Source organism: Ranitomeya variabilis, chromosome 7 (assembly GCF_051348905.1).
Source record: "Ranitomeya variabilis isolate aRanVar5 chromosome 7, aRanVar5.hap1, whole genome shotgun sequence".
NCBI lineage: Eukaryota > Metazoa > Chordata > Amphibia > Anura > Dendrobatidae > Ranitomeya > Ranitomeya variabilis.
The window spans coordinates 242,226,195-242,238,882 of NC_135238.1; the positions used below are offsets into that span (position 1 = coordinate 242,226,195).

A 12,688-nucleotide genomic window follows, 5' to 3' on the forward strand; every position below is an offset into this window, starting at 1 on the left:
CAGTAGGGGTGCAGGAAGCGGAGATATTAGGCGCTGTTTGCAGACTGCGTCCCTGTAGAGCTGTTGGGGGAGGGGACAGGTAATGGCTATAGGGGTGCAGATCCTGGGGGTCTCCAGTGCACTAAGCGGACATACACAGATTTTGTGCTGGATCCAGGCGGACAATCATGGTCATCCTTCCCCCGGATGATGGGCCTCTATCAGAACTCACCGTCCTTCAGGTGGGTTCCCGGCTCCGGGACGTCGGTGACGAGCTGCTCCTGATCTCCGGTCCGGTCCTCGTCACTTTGCTCGGCTTGTTCCTGCTCATCGCTCGGGGTCCGGTCTTGGCTGCGGTCGTCCTCCTCAGTGGAGGTCGGCGGGACGTCAGCGCTGGTCCTGCTCTCCGGCTCCTGGGTTTGCTGGAGGTCCAGTTGGAAGCTGTCCTGCAGCGTCTCCTTGGCCGGTTTACGGGATTTCTTTAGCTTTATGAACTTCTTCTGCTCTGGGTCGGGGATCTTGGCACTGTCCGCTGTCTCCACCTGTCCCGGTCTGAAGATCTGGTCCATGTCTTTGGTGAATTCCAGGAGGGTCCCGTTAGAACCATAACTGGCGGACTTATCCAGGATGAGGGGCTGCAGCGGTCCTGGTGTCCTGGAGGTGGCTCGGCCCAGCGTCCTGCGGGAGCGCTGCAGGTCATAACTCATGGTGACGGAGAAGTAGGAGTAGTCCACGGCGCTGTACGTCAGCATGAAGTTAATGGTGACGATGGGGGCCAGGATGTTCACCTGACCGATGAAGACGAAGGCCATAGTGAGGAGGCCGGTCAGGAAGATGGCGGCCACCGGAGTCTTGTTTGGACCTTTCTAAAGAAAAAACAAAAAGGCAGACAGTGATCAGTGGCCTGTGGACGGTCTCCGATGGCCTCACACCACACAGCCATGCAGAGCGGACATCAATGCGCAGTCCCCCGTCAGGACACCAGTGGTGGCCGCCAGTGATCGCAGCAGGAGGCTGGAGATGGCAGAGGCCACGCGCCCCACCGCCTGCCGCGCAACCACCAACACCACCCTGATCACTACCTGATCCTCAGTTACATCACGGCCTGAGCACCAGTCACATCCAGAGCTGCACTCACAAAGCAGCAGACGCCTCAATATAGACATCAGCTCTGGTGGATTGTGGGATGTCAGCCAGCAAAGTGCAGGAGGATTCAGTGAGGAAGCCAGCAGAATAGTGACTGCAGCTCTGGAGGTAACTGGGGATAAGACATGATGTAACAGCAGAATAGTGAGTGCAGCTCTGGAGGTGACTGGAGGATGAGACAAGATGTAACAGCAGAATAGTGAGTGCAGCTCTGGAGGTGACTGGAGGATAAGACAAGATGCAACAGCAGAATAGTGACTGCAGCTCTGGAGGTGACTGGAGGATAAGACAAGATGTAACAGTAGAATAGTGAGTGCAGCTCTGGAGAAGGAGACATAATTGTCAGTTCACTGTCTGGACCTTTTATAATACAGGCGTCACCTACGCCGACACACTGATAACTATGCAGCAGGTCGACATCTTGTATGTCTGGATATTAAAACGGATAGTGATTAGCTCAACAATCAGCCCATAATTACCGGCTGAACGAGGCCTCATCATGTGACAACGCATATTAGTTATAACGAGGGAGAGAAGCCGCCAAAGCGCTAATCCCAATTATCAGGAGAATTACAGGACACATGTTCAGAGCTCACTATTAACACTTCACTCGCCAAGAGAAGAGAAAATATCTGGTGCGAAGGATAAACACTAAGCTACAGTCACAGAGTTACATCCTGTATTATACCCCAGAGCTGCACTCACTATTCTGCTGGTGCAGTCACTGTGTACATACATTACATTACTGATCCTGTATTATACCCCAGAGCTGCACTCACTATTCTGCTGGTGCAGTCACTGTGTACATACATTACATTACTGATCCTGAGTTACCTCGTGTATTATACCCCAGAGCTGCACTCACTATTCTGCTGGTGCAGTCACTGTGTACATACATTACTAATCCTGAGTTACATCCTGTATTATACTCCAGAGCTGCACTCACTATTCTGCTAGTGCAGTCACTGTGTACATACATTACATTACTGATCCTGAGTTACATCCTGTATTATACTCCAGAGCTGCGCTCACTATTCTGCTAGTGCAGTCACTGTGTACATACATTACATTACTGATCCTGAGTTACATCCCGTATTATACTCCAGAGCTGCACTCACTATTCTGCTGGTGCAGTAACTGTGTACATACATTACATTACTGATCCTGAGTTACATCCTGTATTATACCCCAGAGCTGCGCTCACTATTCTGCTGGTGCAGTCACTGTGTACATACATTACTGATCCTGAGTTACATCCTGTATTATACTCCGGAGCTGCGCTCACTGTTCTGCCATCTCGTTTCTCGGTCGGTGGCTTTAGCAGATCAGTGAGGGACGATGCACTTACTCCGTGGCTCAGGAAGGACAGGACAGGGATGACTTTCTCCTGTGCGATGCACTGAAGGATTCTGGGAGCGCTGTACAGACCCCCCATGCAGGAGGCCAAGGAGGAGATGTAGAGACCCAGCAGAAATAGGAAGCCCACCAGAGACACCTGAGGAGGGGACACAAGATGTGACACAATGTCAGCTCTGTGCACGCTGGCGCCGTATGCAGCAGTCTACAGTCAGACCCCAGGGCAGCGCTGCGGACCCTCATGCAGACTGTGCCCCCCGCTTGTGTATGGGGGCGATGATCCTGGAATAGACCATAGAGGAGCGGCAGCACTGACTGAGCACAATCCCCCCATCATTCCACGTGGGCCCCCCAGTGACGACGGGAGTACGAGGGGCCGACCAGATACAACGGCTTCATGGAGCCGCTGACACCTAAATCTCCAGATTAAGATTATTAATCCGCACTCTGAGCTCAGACACGTGAAAACCCTCCGCTCCGCGGTACTGAGACTGGGGGCCGCTGTGATGGGACGCTCCGCAGTACTGAGACTGGGGGCCGCTGTGATGGGACGCTCCGCAGTACTGAGACTGGGGGCCGCTGTGATCGGACGCTCCGCGGTACTGAGACTGGGGGCCGCTGTGATGGGACGCTCCGCAGTACTGAGACTGGGGGCCGCTGTGATCGGACGCTCCGCGGTACTGAGACTGGGGGCCGCTGTGATGGGACGCTCTGCGGTACTGACACTGGGGGCCGCTGTGATCGGACGCTCCGCGGTACTGAGACTGGGGGCCGCTGTGATCGGACGCTCCGCAGTACTGAGACTGGGGGCCGCTGTGATCGGACGCTCCGCGGTACTGAGACTGGGGGCCGCTGTGATCGGACGCCCCGCGGTACTGAGACTGGGGGCCGCTGTGATCGGACGCTCCGCGGTACTGAGACTGGGGGCCACTGTGATCGGACGCCCCGCGGTACTGAGACTGGGGGCCGCTATGATCGGACGCTCTGCGGTACTGAGACTGGGGGCCGCTGTGATGGGACGCTCCGCGGTACTGACACTGGGGGCCGCTGTGATCGGACGCTCTGCGGTACTGAGACTGGGGGCCGCTGTGATCGGACGCCCCGCGGTACTGAGACTGGGGGCTGCTGTGATGGGACGCTCCGCAGTACTGAGACTGGGGGCCGCTGTGATCAGACGCCCCGCAGTACTGACACTGGGGGCCGCTGTGATCGGACGCTCCGCGGTACTGAGACTGGGGGCCGCTGTGATCGGACGCTCCGCAGTACTGAGACTGGGGGCCGCTGTGATCGGACGCTCCGCAGTACTGAGACTGGTGGCCGCTGTGATCGGACGCCCCGTGGTACTGAGACTGGGGGCCGCTATGATCGGACGCTCCGCGGTGCTGAGACTGGGGGCCGCTGTGATCGGACGCTCCGCGGTACTGAGACTGGGGGCCGCTGTGATCGGATACTCCGCGGTACTGAGACTGGGGGCCACTGTGATCGGACGCTCCGCGGTACTGACACTGGGGGCCGCTGTGATCGGACGCTCCGCGGTACTGAGACTGGGGGCCGCTGTGATCGGACGCTCCGCGGTACTGAGACTGGGGGCCGCTGTGATCGGACGCTCCGCGGTACTGAGACTGGGGGCCGCTGTGATCGGACGCTCCGCGGTACTGAGACTGGGGGCCGCTGTGATCGGACGCTCCGCGGTACTGAGACTGGGGGCCGCTGTGATGGGATGCTCCGCAGTACTGAGACTGGGGGCCGCTGTGATCGGACGCTCCGCGGTACTGAGACTGGGGGCCGCTGTGATGGGACGCTCCGCGGTACTGAGACTGGGGGCCGCTGTGATCGGACGCTCCGCGGTACTGAGACTGGGGGCCGCTGTGATCGGACGCTCCGCGGTACTGACACTGGGGGCCGCTGTGATCGGACGCTCCGCGGTACTGAGACTGGGGGCCGCTGTGATCGGACGCTCCGCGGTACTGAGACTGGGGGCCGCTGTGATCGGACGCTCCGCGGTACTGACACTGGGGGCCGCTGTGATCGGACGCTCCGCGGTACTGAGACTGGGGGCCGCTGTGATCGGATACTCCGCGGTACTGAGACTGGGGGCCACTGTGATCGGACGCCCCGCGGTACTGAGACTGGGGGCCGCTATGATCGGACGCCCCACGGTACTGACACTGGGGGCCGCTGTGATCGGACGCTCTGCGGTACTGAGACTGGGGGCCGCTGTGATCGGATACTCCGCGGTACTGAGACTGGGGGCCGCTGTGATCGGACGCTCCGCAGTACTGAGACTGGGGGCCGCTGTGATCGGACGCTCCGCAGTACTGAGACTGGTGGCCGCTGTGATCGGACGCCCCGCGGTACTGAGACTGGGGGCCGCTATGATCGGACGCTCCGCGGTGCTGAGACTGGGGGCCGCTGTGATCGGACGCTCCGCGGTACTGAGACTGGGGGCCGCTGTGATCGGATACTCCGCGGTACTGAGACTGGGGGCCACTGTGATCGGACGCTCCGCGGTACTGACACTGGGGGCCGCTGTGATCGGACGCTCCGCGGTACTGAGACTGGGGGCCGCTGTGATCGGACGCTCCGCGGTACTGAGACTGGGGGCCGCTGTGATCGGACGCTCCGCAGTACTGAGACTGGGGGCCGCTATGATCGGACGCTCCGCGGTGCTGAGACTGGGGGCCGCTGTGATCGGACGCTCCGCGGTACTGAGACTGGGGGCTGCTGTGATCGGACGCTCCGCGGTACTGAGACTGGGGGCCGCTGTGATCGGACGCTCCGCGGTACTGACACTGGGGGCCGCTGTGATCGGACGCTCCGCGGTACTGACACTGGGGGCCGCTGTGATCGGACGCTCCGCGGTACTGAGACTGGGGGCCGCTGTGATTGGACGCTCTGCGGTACTGACACTGGGGGCCGCTGTGATTGGACGCTCCGCGGTACTGACACTGGGGGCCGCTGTGATCGGACGCTCCGCGGTACTGACACTGGGGGCCGCTGTGATCGGACGCTCTGCGGTACTGACACTGGGGGCCGCTGTGATCGGACGCTCCGCGGTACTGAGACTGGGGGCCGCTGTGATCGGACGCTCCGCGGTACTGACACTGGGGGCCGCTGTGATCGGACGCTCTGCGGTACTGAGACTGGGGGCCGCTGTGATTGGACGCTCCGCGGTACTGACACTGGGGGCCGCTGTGATTGGACGCTCCGCGGTACTGACACTGGGGGCCGCTGTGATCGGACGCTCTGCGGTACTGACACTGGGGGCCGCTGTGATTGGACGCTCCGCGGTACTGACACTGGGGGCCGCTGTGATCGGACGCTCCGCGGTACTGAGACTGGGGGCCGCTGTGATCGGACGCTCTGCGGTACTGACACTGGGGGCCGCTGTGATTGGACGCTCTGCGGTACTGACACTGGGGGCCGCTGTGATTGGACGCTCCGCGGTACTGACACTGGGGGCCGCTGTGATCGGATGCTCCGCGGTACTGACACTGGGGGCCGCTGTGATCGGACGCTCTGCGGTACTGAGACTGGGGGCCGCTGTGATTGGACGCTCCGCGGTACTGACACTGGGGGCCGCTGTGATTGGACGCTCCGCGGTACTGACACTGGGGGCCGCTGTGATCGGACGCTCCGCGGTACTGAGACTGGGGGCCGCTGTGATCGGACGCTCCGCGGTACTGACACTGGGGGCCGCTGTGATCGGACGCTCTGCGGTACTGAGACTGGGGGCCGCTGTGATCGGACGCTCCGCGGTACTGAGACTGGGGGCCGCTGTGGTACCGTGGGGTGTCTGATCACCGGGGCCCCCAGTCTCAGTACCGCGGATCCGGAGTGTGGCGGAGGAGCTGCACCTCCCTTGCGGCAGCGTCACTTACCGCGCACTGTGACCGGTGATCGCCATGATGGCGGCCGGGAATAATCGCTCATCAGACAATTCCCTAATCCTGCTATGTCCCCGGACGCAGCGTGAACGCGCCATTACCTTCTCAGCGATCATGAACTCATAGCGCAGGAATTCCCTGGTGCAAATGGCGCCGAGCAAGAAGACGAAGACAACGTACAGGAACCACCTGCGGAGAGAGAAGCAGCCCGCTCATCCTGAGCTGCCTGGTGCACAGTATACAGCCTATCCCAGCCATGTACCGACACTTACGAGATGGCAATGGCAGCCAGCGAGCCCACCGGAATACTAACGGCCGGACGCCGCAGGTCTCCGCCCATATTGAAGCCCACCATGACACCTGCAGGGTGAAGACACAGGAAGGGTCAGGCCGCAGAGAGCCCCCATCATGGCGGACGTTCTCCGCAGCTCTGCTTGCTGTCAGTGAGTGAGAACATTCATGGCAGCATTGAATCCGGGTCTCCGCTGAGGGTTTGTTACAGTGTGCCCGTCTGCACAATGCTCTGAGATGAACACATCTGGAGTCTGTTACAATGTCTCAGTCTGGAGGTTCAGATCAGGGAGCACAGACCAGACTGGATACAACTGTAGCAAAACCTCAGCTGTGAGCAGGATAGGAGCGCACAAACAGGGACATTCTCATCCACCCACAAAGTGACACTGGGAGGCGCCGCAGCAGCGCAACCACGGGAATCCGGCATAATCCCTGCGCCACCACCCAACTCATGTCAGGAGGATCACCGAGATCCATCAGAGATCACTGCACATACTGTGTTACATGGGACTGCAGGTGACATCCACTACATTATCTGTACTCAGTTATCACTGTGTTATCTGTGGTGTTACATAGGACTGCAAGTGACATCTACTGCATTATCTGTACTCAGAGATATCACTGTGTTATCTGTGGTGTTACATAGGACTGCAGGTGACATCTACATTATCTGTACTCAGAGAGATATCACTGTTATCTATGGTGTTACATAGGACTGCAGGTGACATCCGCTGCATTATCTGTACTCAGGAAGTTATCACTGTGTTATCTGTGGTGTTACATAGGACTGCTGGTGACATCTACTACATTATCTGTACTCAGATATCACTGTTACCTGTGGTGTTACATAGGACTGCAGGAGACATCTACTACATTATCTGTACTCAGAGAGTTATCACTGTGTTATCTGTGGTGTTACATAGGACTGCAGGTGACATCTACTACATTATCTGTACTCAGAGAGTTATCACTGTGTTATCTGTGGTGTTACATAGGACTGCAGGTGACATCTACTACATTATCTGTACTCAGAGAGTTATCACTGTGTTATCTGTGGTGTTACATAGGACTGCAGGTGTCATCTACATTATCTGTACTCAGTTATCACTGTGTTATCTGTGGTGTTACATAGGACTGCAGGTGACATCCGCTGCATTATCTGTACTCAGAGATCTCACTGTGTTATCTGTGGTGTTACATGGGACTGCAGGTGACATCCACTACATTATCTGTACTCAGAGAGATATCACTGTGTTATCTCTGGTGTTACATAGGACTGCAGGTGTCATCTACATTATCTGTACTCAGTTATCACTGTGTTATCTGTGGTGTTACATAGGACTGCAGGTGACATCCGCTGCATTATCTGTACTCAGGAAGTTATCACTGTGTTATCTGTGGTGTTACATAGGACTGCAGGTGACATCTACTACATTATCTGTACTCAGAGAGATATCACTGTTACCTGTGGTGTTACATAGGACTGCAGGAGACATCTACTACATTATCTGTACTCAGTTATCACTGTGTTATCTGTGGTGTTACATAGGACTGCAGGTGACATCTCCTACAGTATCTGTACTCAGAGAGTTATCACTGTTACCTGTGGTGTTACATAGGACTGCAGGTGACATCTACATTATCTGTACTCAGTTATCACTGTGTTATCTGTGGTGTTACATAGGACTGCAGGTGACATCTACTACATTATCTGTACTCAGAGAGTTATCACTGTGTTATCTGTGGTGTTACATAGGACTGCAGGTGACATCTACTACATTATCTGTACTCAGACAGTTATCACTGTGTTATCTGTGGTGTTACATAGGACTGCAGGCATCTACTACAGTGGGTACGGAAAGAATTCAGACCTCTTTACATTTTTCACTCTTTGTTTTATTGCAGCCATTTGGTAAATTCAATAAAGTTCATTTTTCTCATTAATGTACAGTCTGTGCCCCATCTTCACTGAAGAAACAGAATTGTAGAAATTTTTGCAAATTTATTAAAAAAGAAAACCTGAAATATCACATGGTCATAAGTCTTCAGCCCCTTTGCTCAGACACTCATATGTACGTCCCATGCTGTCCATTTCCTTGTGCTCCTCCTTGTGATGGTTCTACCCCTTCATTGGAGTCCAGCTGTGTGTAATTAAACTGATAGGACTTGATTTGGAAAGGCGCACATCTGTCTATATAAGACCTCACAGCTCACAGTGCATGTCAGACCAAAGGAGAATCATGAGGTCAAAGGAACTGGCCAAGGAGCTCAGAGACAGAATTGTGGCAAGGCACAGATCTGGCCAAGGTTTCAACAGAATTTCTGCAGTACTCAAGGTTCCTAAGAGCACAGTGGCCTCCATAATCCTTAAATGGAAGAAGTTTGGGACCACCAGAAGTCTTCCTAGACCTGGCCATCCAGCCAAACTGAGCAATCGTGGGAGAAGAGCCTCGGTGAGAGAGGTAAAGAAGAACCCCAAGATCACTGTGGCTGAGCTCCAGAGATGCAGTAGGGAGATGGGAGAAAGTTCCACAAAGTCAACTATCACTGCAGCCTCCACCAGTCAGGTCTTTATGGCAGAGTAGCCTGACAGAAGCCTCTCCTCAGTGCAAGACATATGAAAACCGCATAGAGTTTGCTATGAAACACATGAAGGACTCCCAGACTATGAGAAATAAGATTCTCTGGTCTGATGAGATGAAGATAGACCTTTTTAGTGATAATTGTTAGCGGTATGTTGGAGAAAACCAGGCACTGCTCATCACCTGCCCAATACAATCCCAACAGTGAAGCATGGTGGAGGCAGCATCATGCTATGGGGGAGTTTTTCAGTTCCAGGGACAGGACGACTGGTTGTCATTGAAGGAAACATGAATGCGGCCAAGAACAGAGATATCCTGGATGAAATCCTCTTCCAGAGTGCTCTGGATTTCACACTTGGCTGAAGGTTCACCTTCCAACAAGACAATGACCCTAAGCACACAGCTAAAATAACAAAGGAGCGGCTTCAGAACAACTCTGTGACCATTCCTGACCGGCCCAGCCAGAGCCCTGACCTAAACCCAACTGAGCATCTCTAGAGAGACCTGAAAATGGCGTCCACCAACGTTCACCATCCAACCTGACGGAACTGGAGAGGATCTGCAAGGAAGAATGGCCGAGGATCCCCAAATCCAGGGGTGAAAAACTTGTTCCATCATTCCCAAGAAGACTCATGGCTGTACGAGCTGAAAAGGGGCTTCTACTTAATACTGAGCAAAGGGGCTGAAGACTTATGACCATGGGATAGTTCAGTTTTCTTTTTTAACAAATTTGCAAAAATTTCTACATTTGTTTTTTCAGTGTAGATGTGGTGCAGAGTGCACATTAATGAGAAAAAAATGATCTTTATAGAATTTACCAAATGGCTGCAATGAAACAAAGAGTGAAAAATGTAAAGGGGTCTGAATACTTCCCGTACCCGCTGTATATTATCTGTACTCAGAGTTATCACTGTTATCTGAGGTGTTACATAGGACTGCAGGTAATACACACAGTATGTTCAGTGATGTGCAAAAAATTTAAGCTAGTATAGAAAAAATGCTACAGATTAAGAAGCTTCCAGGAACAGAAGGGTTAATATTTCTATCAAGAAAAGAGAAACATAAATCCCATCAGTATCTAGTAACCGCCCATCGCCTCCATCATCAGTATCTGGTGACCGCCTGTCTCCTCCATCATCAGTATCTGGTGACCGCTCGTCTCCTCCATCATCAGTATCTGGTGACCGCTCGTCTCCTCCATCATCAGTATCTGGTGACCGCCCGTCTCCTCCATCATCAGTATCTGGTGACCGCTCGTCTCCTCCATCATCAGTATCTGGTGACCGCTCGTCTCCTCCATCATCAGTATCTGGTGACCGCTCGTCTCCTCCATCATCAGTATCTGGTGACCGCTCGTCTCCTCCATCATCAGTATCTGGTGACCGCCCGTCTCCTCCATCATCAGTATCTGGTGACTGCCCGTCTCCTCCATCATCAGTATCTGGTGACTGCCCATCGCCTCCATCATCAGTATCTGGTGACCGCCTGTCTCCTCCATCATCAGTATCTGGTGACCGCCCATCGCCTCCATCATCAGTATCTGGTGACCACCCATCTCCTCCATCATCAGTATCTGGTGACTGCCCATCGCCTCCATCATCAGTATCTGGTGACCGCTCGTCGCCTCCATCATCAGTATCTGGTGACCACCCGTCTCCTCCATCATCAGTATCTGGTGACTGCCCATCGCCTCCATCATCAGTATCTGGTGACCGCCCGTCTCCTCCATCATCAGTATCTGGTGACCGCCCATCGCCTCCATCATCAGTATCTGGTGACCACCCGTCTCCTCCATCATCAGTATCTGGTGACTGCCCATCGCCTCCATCATCAGTATCTGGTGACCGCTCGTCGCCTCCATCATCAGTATCTGGTGACCGCCCATCTCCTCCATCATCAGTATCTGGTGACCGCCCGTCTCCTCCATCATCAGTATCTGGTGACCGCCCATCTCCTCCATCATCAGTATCTGGTGACCGCCCGTCTCCTCCATCATCAGTATCTGGTGACCACCCCTCTCCTCCATCATCAGTATCTGGTGACCGCTCGTCTCCTCCATCATCAGTATCTGGTGACCGCCCATCTCCTCCATCATCAGTATCTGGTGACCGCCCGTCTCCTCCATCATCAGTATCTGGTGACCGCCCGTCACCTCCATCATCAGTAGCTGGTGACTGCCCGTCTCCTCCATCACCAGTATCTGGTGACCGCCTGTCTCCTCCATCATCAGTATCTGGTGACCGCCCATCTCCTCCATCATCAGTATCTGGTGACCGCCCGTCTCCTCCATCATCAGTATCTGGTGACCGCCCGTCACCTCCATCATCAGTATCTGGTGACCGCCCGTCTCCTCCATCATCAGTATCTGGTGACCGCCCGTCTCCTCCATCATCAGTATCTGGTGACCGCCCATCGCCTCCATCATCAGTATCTGGTGACCGCCTGTCTCCTCCATCATCAGTATCTGGTGACCGCCCATCTCCTCCATCATCAGTATCTGGTGACCGCCCGTCTCCTCCATCATCAGTATCTGGTGACCGCCCGTCTCCTCCATCATCAGTATCTGGTGAACACCCATCTCCTCCATCACCTTGGAGACCTGACACATTAAGTGGAGAATACAGCTGGGTGTGATGCTCAGACCTGGGTGAGGAGTGGGGCGGCTGCTGTGCAGGTGAGGTTGTGGTAGACGGGTTCCCGGCGCGGCGTCTCCCGGGGGCAGACATTCCTCTTTTCGGCACTCGCTGTACACGGATACATACACTGTGCGGGAAGGACATATTTGGGGCCGCAGCACGGGGTCAGCTCCCTCCCCGGACCCCTGACACCCCCCATACCTGTCGCAGCTGGGAAAAACACCCCGAAGACGGTGAAGAAGCTCTCTCCGGGGGAGTAGTCTGGAAACGTGTTATTATACAGCAGATCCTCGGAGTATCCCACAAATCCATGATCTGCGGAGAGAAGACGGCGACACCATGAGCAGAGTAGTCAGGGAGCGGGGGATGGGGGGACTAATGACACTGGGGACTAATGACACCGGGGACTAATGACACCGGGACTAATGACACCGGGGACTAATGACACCGGGGACTAATGACACCGGGGACTAATGACACTGGGGGACTAATGACACTGGGGGACTAATGACACTGGGGGACTAATGACACCGGGGACTAATGACACCGGGGACTAATGACACTGGGGGACTAATGACACTGGGGGACTAATGACATTGGGGGACTAATGACATTGGGGACTAATGACACGGGGGACTAATGACACTGGGGGACTAATGACACCGGGGACTAATGACACCGGGGACTAATGACACCGGGGACTAATGACATTGGGGACTAATGACATTGGGGACTAATGACACTGGGGGACTAATGACACTGGGGGACTAATGACACCGGGGACTAATGACACCGGGGACTAATGACA

The 12,688-nt window shown here is 55.0% G+C and overlaps 1 protein-coding gene across 2 annotated transcripts in view; it reads right to left on the bottom strand.

Annotated features, from left to right (window-relative positions):
* The window catches only part of SLC12A8 (solute carrier family 12 member 8), a 57,930-nt gene that overhangs the window by 6,356 nt on the left and 38,886 nt on the right, over window positions 1-12,688 (bottom strand). For both annotated transcript variants that reach the window (XM_077273351.1, XM_077273352.1), the window contains exons 6-10: window positions 12,082-12,195; window positions 6,641-6,728; window positions 6,470-6,557; window positions 2,474-2,620; window positions 212-845 (exon numbers count right to left, since the gene is read on the bottom strand). In XM_077273351.1, the coding sequence (XP_077129466.1) occupies window positions 212-845; window positions 2,474-2,620; window positions 6,470-6,557; window positions 6,641-6,728; window positions 12,082-12,195 (1,071 nt within the window). The remainder of the gene's footprint in view (window positions 1-211; window positions 846-2,473; window positions 2,621-6,469; window positions 6,558-6,640; window positions 6,729-12,081; window positions 12,196-12,688) is intronic.